The sequence below is a fragment of the Mustela putorius genome, unplaced genomic scaffold (genome assembly GCF_011764305.1).
Source record: "Mustela putorius furo isolate JIRA1106 unplaced genomic scaffold, ASM1176430v1.1 tig00003834_pilon_pilon_pilon, whole genome shotgun sequence".
Classification (NCBI taxonomy): domain Eukaryota; kingdom Metazoa; phylum Chordata; class Mammalia; order Carnivora; family Mustelidae; genus Mustela; species Mustela putorius.
In genome coordinates this window covers 34,146,207-34,162,325 of record NW_025421987.1, presented here as the reverse complement: position 1 = coordinate 34,162,325, position 16,119 = coordinate 34,146,207, and the positions used below count along the sequence as shown (strand labels likewise).

At 39.4% G+C, this 16,119-nt stretch overlaps 1 protein-coding gene across 7 annotated transcripts in view; it reads right to left on the bottom strand.

Moving 5' to 3' along the window:
* The window catches only part of HHLA2 (HERV-H LTR-associating 2), a 138,846-nt gene that overhangs the window by 4,919 nt on the left and 117,808 nt on the right, over nt 1–16,119 (bottom strand). For 5 of the 7 annotated variants that reach the window (XM_013064885.2, XM_045088305.1, XM_045088307.1 and 2 more), the window contains 4 exons: nt 9,026–9,115; nt 6,968–7,321; nt 5,534–5,797; nt 2,735–3,055 (listed from right to left, as the gene is read on the bottom strand). In XM_013064885.2, the coding sequence (XP_012920339.1) occupies nt 2,735–3,055; nt 5,534–5,797; nt 6,968–7,321; nt 9,026–9,089 (1,003 nt within the window). In that variant the 5' untranslated portion in view covers nt 9,090–9,115. Of the gene's footprint in view, nt 1–2,734; nt 3,056–5,533; nt 5,798–6,967; nt 7,322–9,025; nt 9,116–11,440; nt 11,579–16,119 lie in introns of those variants that run through there. The other 2 variants (XM_045088308.1, XM_045088309.1) reach the window with 2 other exon arrangements.

Here is a 16,119-nt window from a genome sequence, read left to right as displayed (position 1 = left end):
GAAGACAGGGGCATAGAGAAACAGGGTAAGTGCAGAGGGGATCAGTGGAGCGGAGTGAGAGGTGACAGGTGAACACCAGGATAATAGAGTGCTTGATGCTCCTCAGAATCACTGCAGGAGCTGGGGTTTTTTCCAGCATCTTTGTTGGAACTATAATTGTTGTAATTAGTATTAAAGGAAGTAGGACCCCAGAAGGCAGAAACTTGGAGACCTTGAGTTACTCAAGTCAGAACCTGTTAATCTTGTGATCTACCTTCTGCCATAGAGTAGGAGCTAGCATTAGAGCACACAGGCCGATTCAAGGTGAAAAGGTGAAATGGCTATTTTTCATATAACAGATGTCCATTTTTATGAACGTACTCTTTATTAATTATATTCTGTAACCACTAAAACATTCATCTCTACACATATTGGTATCATTCTGAAATTGTATACCCATATAAAGAATGCGCAATTAAGTGGAAATGTTGACTTTGAAAGTGTTTTCATATGCATACTTTTCTGGGACCCCTGGGTGGCTCAGTCGGTTAAGCGCCTGCCTTAGGCTCAGGCCATAACCCCAGGGTCCTGGAATTGAGTCCTGCATCAGACTCATTGCTCAGCAGGGAGCTTGCTTCTCCCTCTGCCTACTACTCTTCCTGCTTGTGCGCACTCTCTCTCTCTCTCTCTCTCTCTCTGTCAACTAAATAAAATCCTAGAAAGGAAAAAAAATATGTGCATACTTTTCCTCCTGAAGAAAATCCTGCAAAGTATAGCATTTTCTTACTTCATCACCCTCACTTCCTCCACTGTAAAGAGATTTGCCCAACATCACATAGTGATTTACTGCAGAATTTAGCAAGGATTATTCAATTCCATTCAATTCCATGCAACCTGTATTGAATAGATCTAGACTCTAAGATCATAACTCCCCTTACCACCCAATCTGGGCTTCCTTTTCAAGTGCTGCTGTATCTCCTGGGTAAGACAAGTAGAAAACTGTGATTCAGAATAGAAATCAAATTTCTTTGAAAGAGTGATATCTAGGATACTAGTAGTGCTTGACCTCTTTCCTGCCCTGCTGGGGTAGCTCCTGCCACACCTCTCTTTCTGGGGGGAAGTGTGGACAGACCCTCCTCCAGTCTCAACAGGCCAGGGTTAACTTGGGAATTCAGAGGTTCTGAAAAGCTTCTTTTGTCAGAGATGGAATGGTCCTGATGTTTTGCTTTGTGTAAACTAAAAATTAAATCTCTGGTTAGAAAGATGGATCATGGGACGCCTGGGTGGCTCAGTTGGTTAAGCAGCTGCCTTCGGCTCAGGTCATGATCCCAGCGTCCTGGGATCGAGTCCCTCGGGCTCCTTGCTCCGCAGGGAGCCTGCTTCTCCCTCTGACTCTGCCTTCCACTCTGTCTGCCTGTGCTCACTCTCTTTCCCTCTGTCTCTGACAAATAAATAAATAAAATCTTAAAAAAAAAAGAAAGACGGATCATATGTGGTCTTCAGACCATATCTTCCTGTTTTTTGTTGTTTTTTTTTTCTACACTCCAAAATGAATCCAATCCAAATGAAGCAACATTTGAAAAATAGAATGTAAGCTTACCTAGATTTTACAGAAAACTAACATTTTTATTTGGGAGAAAAAGAGGAGCTTCAACTACACCCCAGTTTTCAGCACTCTCAAAATGACAGCTCTACACAAAGGGAGAAGCATCCTTCAGTGTCTATTAAGCTTCTATTTGAAGGCCACTTGACCTAAGGACAACTCCGTATTCTTACCTCTAAATCTCACTACGTAGAATTACTGAACCTCCAAATCTGTTATTCCTAATTTTCACAACTAGAATGATATGCTTTTGTTTTTCTTTAATATCTCACTTATTTATTTGACAGAGAAATAGCACAAGTAGACAGAACAGCAGGTAGAGGGGGAGGGAAAGAAGCAGAGAGCCTGACATGGAGCTTGATCCCAGGACCTTGGAATCATGACCTGAACCAAAGGTAAATGCTTAATCGACTGAGCCACACAGGTGCCCTGATAGAAATGTTTTTTAAAACACATGTCCCACTGGCTCAAATATACTTAATAAAGAATAGAGAGCTGCCAATATGTCCTATGATATCAAATTGATAGCTTAAAGGTAAGGGGATCAACCAGCCCACTTAGAAAGTCAACTTCTGGGTGCATGTGCCATGACTCTATAGAGAATAAACTAGAAAGATCTTAAAGAGTTTGGGCAGTTAACTATTACTAGAGGTTAAAGAAAAAAGAGCAGAATCAGGTGTACATTTAGTGTTTCCAATGTCCTTTGGTGATTGTTTCCACCGAGTTCCCAGAGCGTGCTTCCCCAGCATCTACCAGAGCCCCAATTCTAACTTCTTACTGTGCCTGAAGCCTCAAATCCCCAGATCCCAGGACCTAAAGCATGTGTCAGGCACAGCAGTAAACAGGAATTGAGGATGCTTAGGCTCAAGAGTCACCAAATCATGTAGGCTCCCCCTTCATTTCTAAAGCCCTGAAACCATGAAAAGGAAATCTTATGGGAATAGTTTTTGTTTCAATGAAGAACTTTTGTGTGTTTGAAAGAAGGAGGTTGACTACGATCTTCACCAAAAGTATTCCTGTAGTATCTACATTTTCGAAAGTACTAATCAAAATTCTTTAAATGCCAACCTAATTTCCCTGTTTGATAGTTACAATCTCTATTGCTATATTGTTATAGCCAAAACCAGTTATCCAACCCTACTTGTAACTTACCTACTACATGCAGTGTTTGGGTGGTAAGTAAAGTGTATTTGCTTGAAGAAATATTGCATAAGTATTCCCCACTGTCTGAAACTCTAAGATCCTTCAGAGTCAAGAAAAAGTCACTCTGGTTTATTCGCTCTTTGTTCCAGGAGACTCGGGGTTCATAGATGGTTGTATTTTGTGAGGAGCTCAGAAAGTAAGCCAGTATAGAGGAGGTCTCTCTTTCCACTTTGGACCAAGTGACTATGAAGTCTTGAGCCAGTAAAAAAATACTATTTGTAAGTTCACATGAAAGTGAAAAATCTTCACTTTGCTTTTTATGAAGGTCATCTAATAATGGGATAGAAAAGGAAACATCAATGAAAATACAATTTTCAAATGAATTTTCTAAGTTATACTTAGAAATGCTTTGAGAAATACCTTTGGAAATGGTTTCTTGAAAGAAGCTGTGCCACTGCCATTTTAACACTTACCATGATTAAGTTTAGACCTTCAAAGAGGCCTAAGCCTGGGCTAGCTAGTGAGGTGACACTCCTGGTTTCTAACTCCTGCAGCCTGATAGTGAGCACTCAAGAATGTTGCTACCAACTACCAGGCTTTTGAACTCAATGTTGTTCTTCTTTTGACCCCTCAAACGCTGGTATTCCCCAGGACCTTCCTCCTTTCCCTCTGTCTACTCTTTAGTAGTCTCTTCTGGTCTCAACTGCTTCTTAATCACTCTCTGTGCAAGTCTCTTCTCCTGACATTAAAGTCTATTTCCAGCTGTGTGCAGGTAAGCCCCCATTGGACTGAGCTCTGTGAGAAGAGGGACTCTGCTGGACATTCTCAGCTTGCTCCTCCACATCCAGCTCTATCTTGTCCTTCCAGTTCTGCAGCTCGGTAGCTGACCTCTGTGCACTACCACGACTTCTTCTGCCTAAGCTCTAGACTCACTCACTTCACACTCCACCTGTGAGAGAGTGATGCCAAAACAAACCTATCTAAAATGCACATCTGGGTCTCTCCAATACTTCAAAAATCCTTTTTTGGCTCCATGCCACCTCTGGAATCCTGGTCTGCTTCCTGAGCAAGATCAAGGCCTTCCGTCTAGTTTTTGACTCCCTCTTCAGGCTTATCTCTTGCTACTTTAGCTTCACCCTCTACCACGTACACTTCTACAAATACAGGAGACACTTACTCCTCAGTGCTTTTGTGTTTTTTAATCTGGAATGCCTGTGTTCTCTGGAAATCCCTGCTATTCCTTTAAACTTCTGCACATATGCAACCTCCTTAAGCATATATTCTCCAACAACCCTGTTTATACCCAACCACAGTGAACAGAATTAATTGCTTCCTTTGTATGCTACCTTCCTAGTTTAGTGTTTACAGGATTGTACTAGATGCTGTGGATCCAGAAATGAATATGAAAATGAATTCTTTTTTTTTTAAGATTGTTATTTGAGAGAGAAGATGAGAGAGAGGGAGACAGCACAAGCAAGGGAAGGGGGAGAGAGAGAGGGAGAAGCAGGTTCCCATCGAGCAGGGAGCCTGATGCAGGACTTGATCCCAGGACCCTGAAATCATGACCTGAGCTGAAAGCAGATGCTTAATGTCTAAGCCACCCAGGCACCTCAAGTGTTCACAGTCTGCCAGCAACACACATAGCATATAATGACTCCTCAGCAAGACAACATAGCACTGAACCTAAGGAACTGTGGATGCTTCTGGATACCGAATTCTGAATAAACATGAGAAAATACGATTTTCCTTAGAAAATATTTACAATTTAGTATGAACATTTCCAACACTTTCCCATGGTTCCATTGCTGCCTGGAAAAGTGAACATTGGGTGACCATGCCTTCAATACGGATTATGTAAAGGTGGTGAATCACTCTTAATTTAGGGTCTTCTTGCAAGCACTTGAGAATATGAAATTCCAGAAAAGAAGACCAAAAAGGATAGCTGATCCCCACTTTCTCCATGAAATAGGGATTTAGTAAAACATTTTGCTTTGCTTCTAAAATGTGGAACATTTTTCTTGAAATTGGATAAGATGTCAAACTAATTTTTCCTCTTAATCTTAAATAGTAGATGATGTAGATATTGATCAGAATTTCTGTTTGTTCAAATAAATGAGAGGAAGGGGTACTAAAAATACTCATGCTATGATAGAGTTGTTGATAAAGCTTAATGGGCTAATACTATGTAAAGAGAATGAACAGAAGCAATAATACTAGTGAATTTTTATTTAGTTGAAAGATTGGCAAGCATCACAGATTATGACCTAATAGGCAAGCTTTCTTCTCAGATATTTGGAAGTGCAATGCAGGTAGAAATCCTATTTGGAAGTTGAATCACAGAGGGTGCTGGGTGGCTCAGTTGTTGAAGCATGTGCCTTTGGCTCAGGTCATGATCCCAGGTCCTGGGACTAAGCCTGCATCGAGCTCCATGCTGAGCGGGGAACCTGCTTCTCCCTCTTCCTCTGCCGCTCCTTCCTGATTATTCTCTCTCTCCTCCTCTCAAATAAAATGAAGTTTAAAAAGAAGATAAATCATAAATAAATATAATAATATTTTAATAACGTTCATGAATAGGTTTACTACTTTCCATTTCACACATCCTACACCTAGCAGGTAGGAATTACTTCTATTTTACTAGTGAGGAAGTAGTGTTCAGAGCCAGTAAATAGAGTTGGTCAGCCTCAGTCTTCTCACTGGAGCAGATGCATTTTCGTTCTTTTGTGTTCCATTTTTTCCCTATAAATCAATCCTCATTTCCTCCCAACCTCTGACATAGCACGTACACACAGAAAGCCCAATGGAGCCTACCTTTCATTGTCCATCTCCCTGTCCATGTTTGGTTCAGTAATGAGTTTTCAATACCACATTCATAAGATAAATTTGATCCTGTAATATTTATCATACTGTCAACATGAAGAGGATCCAAAGTTTCGATTTCTCCCTTATTGCTTTCAGAGATGGTTGTGTTCTCTGTTTTCCATGAGATATGTGGATGAGGATAACTTGACACACAGCATATTAAGAAGCTCTCTGTGTTCCTCTTTTCATATTTCATCACAGGTGTGACGAAAGCTAGGAGGGAGAAAGAGGGACATATGAGGGACTGTCAGCTTCTTCTTAAGCCATCTGTGCAGAATACTTACTACTTTAATACCCATGAAATGAAAAGCTGAGCTTAATGAGCAAATATTGGCACTTACTAATGGAAAAACAAAACCAAAACTAAATAGAAACTTAAGATATACTGTGTTTATCTATTTAAAAAAAAAAAAAGCATTCATGGATATTTAGCATAGCAACTAGCAATCTTCATTCTCTAGCAAGAGTTCTAAAAAGAGGGGCGCCTGGGTGGCTCAGTGGGTTAAAGCCTCTGCTTTCGGCTCAGGTCATGATCTCAGGGTCCTGGGATCCAGTCCTGGGAGAGACCCTCACATCGGGCTTCCTGCTCAGCAGGGAGCCTGTTTCCTCTCCCCACCTCTCTGCCTGCCTCTCTGCCTGCTTGTGATCTCTGACTGTCAGATAAATAAATAAAATCTTTAAAAAAAAAAAAAGAGTTCTAAAAAGAAATCTAATGACCTCGCTGAGCAACCAATAGAAACTAGAGTTCATGCAACACTCTGAAGTCTCCAGGTAATAACTCAGAGTCTTTTTAATTCTTTGTTTACACATGGTTCTTAGATTTCTGAGTCAAGGTCTGAAGCAGCTAAATGAGACAGAGGAAGAAGAAACAAGTGCTGGATGTAACAGCCCACTAGAAAATGCCCCTCCCCTCATAAATAAGTCATAATATTAATACAGACAAGAAGAAAGCATATAATATTAAAATTACCCTTAAGTAAGCCAATAGTTTAACATTTTTAAAAGATACCATATGGGCAGAAATTAATGCTGATAAGACTAAGGGGAAAATGGATGCTCTTATGCTGCTGGTCAAAGTAATGTATTAAAATTTTCTGATATTTTACTTTCAGATCATTTCCTACTATTAAATACAAGAATGCCCCTCACAACATTTGTCATGTAAAACACTGGAAATACCTGAATATCTACCTGTAGAGGAATGGGTGCATCAATTATAGCATGTCTATACTACAAGATACCATGCATTTAAAAATTGAGGTAGATTTGTATTTATTGACTTGGAAGGAAGCCCACAGCATACTCAATTAAGGAAAAGGTATTTCAGAAAAACATGGAATGATATCCTTGTTATGTTTTGGAAAACCTCATATACTTACTTACCTCCCACCTTTAGTACCACTTTATTTATGAATGTTCTAGATGTTGTTCCCACATAGCATAAATAAATTCCTTCATCCAGAAGGCTTAATCTTCTTAAAGATAAAGAGGCATTCCCTTTGTGCATTTCTCCATGGAAGAGGGATGTCCTGTTCGTGTATCTGTGATCTTGCGCTTCCAAATGGTCACTGCCTTTGTAGTATGAGTGAACATTGTTATCTTGATTTTTCCAGTGAATTACAATTTCAGGCTCACTTTCAAATGAGCAAGGGAGAATTATATCTTCACCAAGTCTCCCAATGACTATTTGCTCTTCATCAGCAGTTATAAGATTAGGGGAAGCTAAAAGGAATGTATCTAAAAATCAAGAGCAGGTATGAAGAGAATTAGTGATGGGTGCTTATTAAGGGCTCCATCAGGACCACCTAGCAGAACTATCCTGGGTCTGCAGCCTGATCACTAACAGATCATACCATCAAGAACCTTGCTAGTCTGATTATTAGAAACAAGCCATGAAGCTTGTGTTCAAGTTTTTGTAATTGTGTATTATGTATACAAAAGATTCCTCCTGATTTTTATTCCTGGACACATTCACTTTTAACATCTACCATAGCAATAACCAATTAGTTTATCCAGCTAACTAGAGTCAGCAGGCTCTAAAAGATTAGAACACATTTAACTTGGTTTCATTAGAAAATATTTGGACTACGTAGAAGACAATGCTTGATTCGGGAATCTGTTAGGAATATGCAGACATTAGCTTCAAGCAAGGGAACACATGAGGGAACACTCCTCCTGCTCAGGAGGAGTCCGAAAGGGGAAGTGAAGTGACTCATTTATTTTGGCCTTAGGACAGCTCTCCAGATATCCTATGAGTCAACTGAAATATAGTAAAGGAACATTATTCTGGATGTAAATGTGGAAGTCCGGTCACCCTGAGATACATACACACATATATATACATAAATATATATTTATAATTTATATATATAGTTTATTACTAACTTCAGAAATTACTTTTTTAAAGAACATGGATTCATCGCAATCAAGATTTCTGCAAAGAAAATATACTTAGCCATTTCATAATCCTTGAAGGCAAGATCCAGCTTCTTTGACCAATTCATAAAATATGTTAAGTAGGTTATGTACCCTATCTACAGATTTTAGAATAATAGAGTTGGAAAGGGTCTTATCTTATAGATGATGGAGTAAATTCCTTCCACCCTTAGGCAAGACCACCTACGGTGGAAGAACTGAGCGCTCCTGTGGCTTATCACAGTCTTTCTCCTCTGCCTCCTCCTCCCTTTCCACTGTGTTATCTCCCACTTCTCTCCCTCAGAGAGAATTAGTTTATTTCTGTACAGAGCAGAGGGATTGCAAATATTTTGTTGAGAGAAGGACACGGAAAGGTGGGGGGAAAGGAGTGGTTTTTGTCAATCTCCCTAATTGCTCTACTAAGCACCTCTAATATTCCCTTAGGTAATTGAAAATGCTCGTCACAGGACCAAACAAAGGGGATAATGCCTTCTGTGAAGTGTTAAGTACTAAGCTTACACTTGAAAAAAAAAAATCAATCATCAATCAATCAAACTTGGCTTTCTAGTGACTTTATATTGGTAGCAGATAACTGATTAGAAAAAGCCTTACAGTAGACAACGGAAAATACCATTTTTAATCTTCATGCAGGACCTCTACTCTGTTTTCCTGTTTCTCATTAAGTGATCTTTTAGAAAATTTCACAATGCGGGACACCCGGGTGGTCATTAGCTAAGCTTCTGCCTTTTGGCTCAGGTCATAATCCCAGAGTCCCGGGATGGAACCCCGTATCAGGCTCCTTGATCAGTGGGAACCCTGCTTCTCCCTCACTCTCTGCTTGCCACTCCCCTTGCTCATGCACTCTCTCTCTCTCTCTCTCTGTCAGATAAATAAATAAAATCTTCAAAAAAGAAAGGTTCACAATACTATGGCTACAGAGGAAACTGCCCACTTTGCATTGTGTGCTCATGTTCCTAGCTCTGAATACAAACAACTAACACCTGGGTGTATTATAAAGGAACTCACCGTGAAATCCGCTTAGAGATGGTACAAGAATGAGGATGATAGACAGCACTGCCTGTACCTTCATGTCTTGTGGAGGTCATACTAGTTATACTATCAAAGACAAGCAAAATATGCATGTTATGGATTTCAAATGCAAACCGGAATTGGGATAGAAAGAGTATCTGACTATAGGAGATCAGTACATCCACACAAATCATTCTTCTGCAGCCACTAAAGAGGATATTGTAATAGATGGTTCAATGGCATGGAAAGAAGTTCTTAACGTTATAGGAGAAAAAACAGAATACAGTGTAACTTGTAAGTAGCATAGTCCCTTTTTAAAAGCACATACATTTTTGCAGATCAGAGACAGATATGACATATCACTAAATATACATTAGGATGTTAACTGCAGAACGGATTTCATATCTAAAGCAGTGCCTACTATACAACTGGTATTGAAAACTGGTCGTTGAATGAATAAAGATCTGATATATGTTCAACAGTAGTTCTCTGGATAACAGTTTCTGTTTTTTTTAAAGCTTTCTACAATGGACATGTATTTTGATAGTAAATATACTAAAAATAAATTCATTTAAAGATTAACACTGATGATGTTAACTATAATGTTATTTATAGTCACACACAAAAACAAAACAAAATCTGGAAATATATTTTCATGTTTTATAAGAATAGTACAAATCATAAGTCAGTGATTAAAATCATGGTTCATGGGTGCCGGGGTGGCTCAGTCAAGCGTCTGCCTTCGGCTCAAGTCATGATTCCAGGGTTCTGGGATCAAGACCTGCATCAGGCTCCCTGCTCAGCAGGAAGCCTCCTTCTCCCTCTCCCACACCCCCTGGTTGTGTTCCCTTTTTCACTGTCTGTCTCTGTCAAATAAATAAATCAAATCTTTTTAAAAAATAAAATAAATCATGATTCAAAATGAGTATTTCAAAATCTAAAACAGATAAGAAAATACAGATGGCAAACTATATACATACAATATAATTCCAAGTAAGTAAAATATAACTGATTTTCTCTGGTGCTGGGATTATAGATAATTTTTACTCCTTTTAAGAAATATCTTGTTTAAAGAATAACATATAATTAGTTTTAAAAATCTCTAAAAGAAAATTTTAAAGAAATAACTTGGGATCCACACGATTAAAAAGTTGTGTTATAAATATATTATAGGATATGAGATTTAAGAATAATTAAGACTATTCTAAAAATATACAATTATAGTCCTTCATCGCAGCAAAATTAAACCTGATAGAATAATTTCTAGTTTCATCTTTACCTTTTAAATACTAGAAGAAAATAATTGTATGTATGGCCCTAGGAGAGGGCCTTTTTTAACAGGACTATACATTTTTTATGATAGATAGATCTACATAAAAATTGGAAAAGCAACAAGAACATATTAAAATACAAATAATCAGGGAATACATTTGCAGTATGACAAAGTTATCACTCCAGTAGCTCAGAGCAATAGATATAATGTTTGGCAAAGCAAAAACTTGTAAAATAACCTTAGTTATGAAAATAAGACTTTTCATTTTTTTCTATTGATGTATTTGCATGTTAATGTATGAAAAGTTGTGTCACGATGATTATTTCTGAATAGTAAGATTACAAGTAATCATTAAACTCATTTTCTGCTATGAACATATGTAAATATGTAATAACACTTTTTATCTTTATAGGCTACTTGATAAAACAAACAAGCAAACAAGAATTAAGCATTTTTTCCCAAGCAACAATTAATTTAGATCCACCTTGCTTAATTTAACTTTGGGGCATTCCATGTCCACTATCTTACTATATAGGTTCACTTTCTCATTCTTCATAATGACTCCAATATTTGCTAACTTTTCTTGAAACTTCCAGTATTTCTTCCCCCCACCCACCATGTCTCTTTCAGCTGATGCTTTTGCCTTCATTAGTGACAATTATGGATACTCCCTCACTCCACCACCAGTTGAACCAAGCCATTAACAGCTGTGTCGTCTCTTTCTGTCTCCCCTTCTGTTCTTACAGAAAGCCACATCCTTCACTGTTGCCCTGTTTCCCATATTTTTTATACTCAAGAGATCTATCCCTGCAAATATATCCCCTCTTCTACTGTATCATCAGTTTCTCTCTCTCCACTAGATCAAGCCCCTGAGCCCCAATAGGTCCCATCTTAAGAACATGGAAAAAGCCCCATGATATTCTCCTCTGGCTCTTGATTAGCTATCTACCTATGTTTTAGCTCTATTCTAATTCTAATTCTTGAAAGAATTGTCTAAGGGACCACCCCCATTTCCCTTTTACTATTTCCTCTCAATCCACTGTGGCCTCTGTTTATGTGACAGGTCATAAACTGCCCCTGTCAGTGTTTCCAAGAACCTCCACGTTGTCAGGAACAGAGAGGATTTGTCCTCATCTTACCCAGTCTCACAGCAGCATTCAACATAATGGGCCCTCATCTCTCTGATGGAAGATCCTTCTCTTGTTTCCAGCCAACTCATTCTCCTGGTTTTTTCTTTTCTTTTTCTTCTTCCTCACTGCTGTTCAGTCTCTGCTTTCCCTATTTATGTAGAAATAATGGAAGTTCTCAAGTCTGATACTATCTCTGGACTCTCTCCCTAGGTGAGTTCCTCTATTCCATAGCTCTGAATGTCATTCTGTATGTGAAGGATTCTGAAACTTATCTGAGTCAATGTCATATATTCAATTTTCCATTTGACTTGTCCATTTAGATGCCTATAGGCCTCACAGAATCAACATGAGCCCTTGAATTTTTTTCTCATTCCCTTTGCCATTGCTCCCTGCCTTACCCCAAACAAGACAACAAAATCACTCAAAATTACTCCCAGTCATTTTGTTAATGGCCTAAAACTCCATTATTTGTGCACTCAGCAACTCTACCATTACTGTCTCTTCAAAAGCCACTGTCATCTCATCCCTAGATATCTAGCTGGTTACTGCTTACAGTCAGTCCACTATCAGTGCAGGAGACAACAGTCATATTTTTAAAATGTAAATCATTCCATGACATCCTCCTATTGAAATCTCTTCAGTGGCTTCCCACCATACTCAGATCCAAATTTTTAACCCTAGCCCACTAAGCCTTCCATACTCTGGCCACTGGGCCAGCCTGCCCTTCCAGCCTCTCCCATAAAAGCCCTCAACATACATTCTAAAAAACTTGTGAACACAATCCTCCCAATTCAAGGGTCACCATGAGCTGAAAATTAGGCTCTTGAGAGCTATTTAATTCATGTCTTTTGAATAAAATGACAAATTACAGTAACCCATTTATCATCTAAGATAAAGTACTATGAATAAAAAAACATACTCAACCTCTTCTACACAAATGCTTGATTTAGCTCTGTTGAAATAATTTCAGCATTCAGCTAAGTGAGGCAGTTAATGAGTATTTGGCCCTATTTTTATGCCCAAGTTTTATTTTTAGACATTTATTTTCTTCCCCAAAAGCAGCAGAAATCATCCACCTTGAATTAAACTGAAGTTACCCAAGTTGCAATCAGCACCCTTACAAAAGGGTTCAAATGTTAGAAGCATCTTGTTCTGGTACATTTTGGCTGGATTCCAGATGTGGGGGAGAAAGGCAGAGAGGCAGCCTCTGTAATGGAACATGGCAAAAAGAAATCCAGATGCTAAGACTAATCAGACAGAAGAGAAAATTGAGGCCATTCTACAAGCATAAAACAAGGAGAACAGAACAACTACCCCTGGACCCACTTTGACAGCGACAGACCACACTTACTGCAGCCATCAGCACTAACTGTGACAATAATGACAAACTTCACTTGCGTTCATGCCAGACTCTCTAGCCTGCCCATCAGTGACACTCAAGACTAGACCTGGCTCCTAACTGCTGGCCTAAATGTGACTGAGCTACATTGCAAGTCAATTTGTTTTTGAAAAACAAGAATGTTTCCTATAACTTGCAACATGCCAGTTTCCTTTATGAGTTCCTTCAAGAAAAGCAGCTTCCAGGGTGTACATTCTCCTCTGCATTGTTTTTAAATTCAGTGCCTCACCATAGTGTTCTTGGCTCTGAGCCAGTCTGTGAAAGTCATAACAAAAGGAAACTCTTTGTAACATTGTAGGGATTTCTCCTAAGCATCCACTTAGATTTTAATAGTATTAACTTTGTTAAGACAGAAAAGAAGAACAAAAGAATAATTTTAGGATTACCCTCTCTTTACTCAAAAAAATCTCACCTGATGTTTTACAGTGGACATCCACTCCTTGAGGATTCATACATTGGGTTGAAACTCTGAATCTCTAGGGGTACTATCTTTGTTTCAGGCTCTGTTTTTGTTTGTTTGTTTGTTTGTTTGTTTTTGTTTGTTTGTTTGTTTTCTGCTGTTGTTGTGGATGGAGGACTGGGTCTTTGTAACAGGGGTAAGGTACACAGTAATACATTTTTGTGGAGGAGGAGGGGTGCAGCAGCAGAGCACTAAGAGTGAAGGAAAAGGGGAAGTGAAACAATGAAGAAGGGAAAGTAGATACCAGGTTGTGATTGCCTTGGGCATAGCTTTAGAACAGAAAACAGAACCACTTGCTCAGATCTCCTAGTATCTTCTACAGAACCACATATCCGTCAGAGAAAAGGAACTGAAGGAATTCATTTACGGGTTTTCCCCATGAGGCTTTAACTCCCATGTTTCTTCTAGTTGTGCACCTGGCCCCTCGGCCATGGAGGACAGCCATGAAGGAAGCCAGAGGTCATGCCTCACAGTATGGTACCCTGAGTCTTGAAATACAAGGCAGGGGAAACCAGTGCCTCTGCGAGTGTCATGGAAACTTGTGTCTGGACTGTGGTCACTGCAGCTCACACTGTGGTGGGTAAAATTGTGGACACGCTGAGTTGGCCTCCCCAGAGAAGGTGGGGTCAGCACCTGACATTTAGAAGCGGGTCAGTGGTGTTGGGGTAGGGGTTCTCTCTGTCCACACAGTTGATGGCCCAGGAAACAGGTAAAACCAAGAAAACTCAGAAAGGTTCATAAATTGGGTCTAATAAAAGCAGCTATTTTAGAAATTCTATACATTTAATATCTGATATTTTGTACATTAGCAGACCATTAGTCTCCTGCACAGATCCCCTGTGATCAATTTTATTAAACGCTGCTTGGCTACTGCTACATTTTTCAGAGGATTGTCCTTAAGTGATGAAAGCTGTGATTCTGGGAGTTAAACACCTTCCCTACTCTCTGCCCCAGTCAGTGGTAGCTTCAAGTCAAGAAACCTTTTGTGGTCCAGAGCTCCTCCCAGGGAATGAAGCTGGGACTTCACCGGAAGCCATATCCCTGCTTAGCTCCTTTTTCTGCCCTATCCTGTTCGCACACTTCTTCACATTTTCCTTCTAAAGACACTCTACAAAACCTATCCAGGGTTGATCTTCTGGAAGCAGAGCCCACAGAGCCTGAGACAAAGAATGTGAGGAAGAGGGGTACTACTATGCCTCCAAGGGCCATTTTCCACTTTAGACTGCATCACAAAATGTTCCTTCCTGCCAAAAGGGTAAGTTATACAATCCGCCTCAATAGTGCTATATACAAGAAAGAATATAGCTGGACAGAGTGGTGGGTTTTGTTTTTTTTTTTTTTTAAGCAAAAATGCCACACAGCCAAGACAACAGACACAAGAAAATGCCAAGGTTAACAAGGCAGATGGCAGGAGTTTTGTTGAGCATATAAAGGTAGTAAACAACTGAATAAGACTCCATTAAGTGAAGTGAGTTCTGAACATGTGCAGATGTAAGGCCAAGGACTGATGAAAAAGTCAGGGCTCCATCTATAAACCACTGATAGATGCCCGTGGCATGTCAAGTGCCTCTGAGAAGTTGGTCTGCCCTTTCTGTGTACTTGTCCTCTCGCCAGTCCAGTGAGTTAGCATCACTAAATAATTTAAATGTTAATTGACTAAATGTGAGGACAAGACAAACCTGGTGTTTCCCCAACAGCTAAGTTGAATAAGATGAATGCTCTGGAAAGATTAAGTAAGAGCAAGTCACAAAAAAAGACAGAAAAAAAGTCTGCTATCGGATTAGGTGTCAGAGAGACAATAGTAAAAGACTGAGAGCAAACTGTGAAGATCTAGAAGGAGCCAAACTCTTATAAAAATCTGAGTACCAAGTTCTCTGGCCACTTTCAAGAAACTGGATAGTACGCTACAAAGGCTGTCTGAGAAAGAGAACACAGGAAACCAACAGGGCTTCATGCTCAGAACAATGCCTTGACCCCGTCCACTCAAAAAACCTAGAAAGTAGTAGATGAACACTTGTTATTTTAACTTTAAAAAACATTCAAAATATATAACTTAGATACCAAGTTTTTTAGCTAAACCAACAACGGGGCCTGACTGTGTCAGATGTAAGGCTTTTGAGAAAAGTACGGAAAGCTCTGAAGTGATTTGGTGACCTCTCGCAATAGACATGTGGGACCCAGTATCTGTAACACAGAGAGGAAGCAGTAGTACCTGGAGGGTCAAAGGAGACCTTCCTTAGGTCAGTTTACATTTATCACTCAATGTCGATATCAGAATCCCATCCGATAGTTGTCACGGCTGCTATATTTGAATATATCTATTGCATGGTAAGTGATATAGTCAGTCACTCATTCTCATTAACCATTAACCATTTTGACTCGATCCCTGTGTCACCCTTTCAATTCCAGAAATAAAGAACTCCTTCTTGCACCTACGTATAGAGGTGCTGGGGTTGAGTGACCTATAACAGAATTGCTGAATCAAGGATTTGGTGTAAAAAAAAAAAAAAAAAGGCAAAACAATCTTTACAAGACTTATTCCTAGCTGTGTAGATTGCTTAGTGTTTTTATTAAGTGATGACTTGTAGAGGTCTGCTTTCCGGCAAGTGCTTGTGCCTATGGACACCTGAATTAGTGGCTTTCAGTCCTTGGAATATAAAACTATAGCTGACTCAACTGGCTGGTGCACAAGACAGGGAAGACTGCTGGCTTCAGTCTGCATATAGTGCTTAGTGGGTCATTTCAAAGTATAGTGGTTGTGAGGTTGACTTCATATCAGTGAGTTTTCTCTACAGTTCAGAGTTAATTCTGCCAAATAACCTTTGTTTA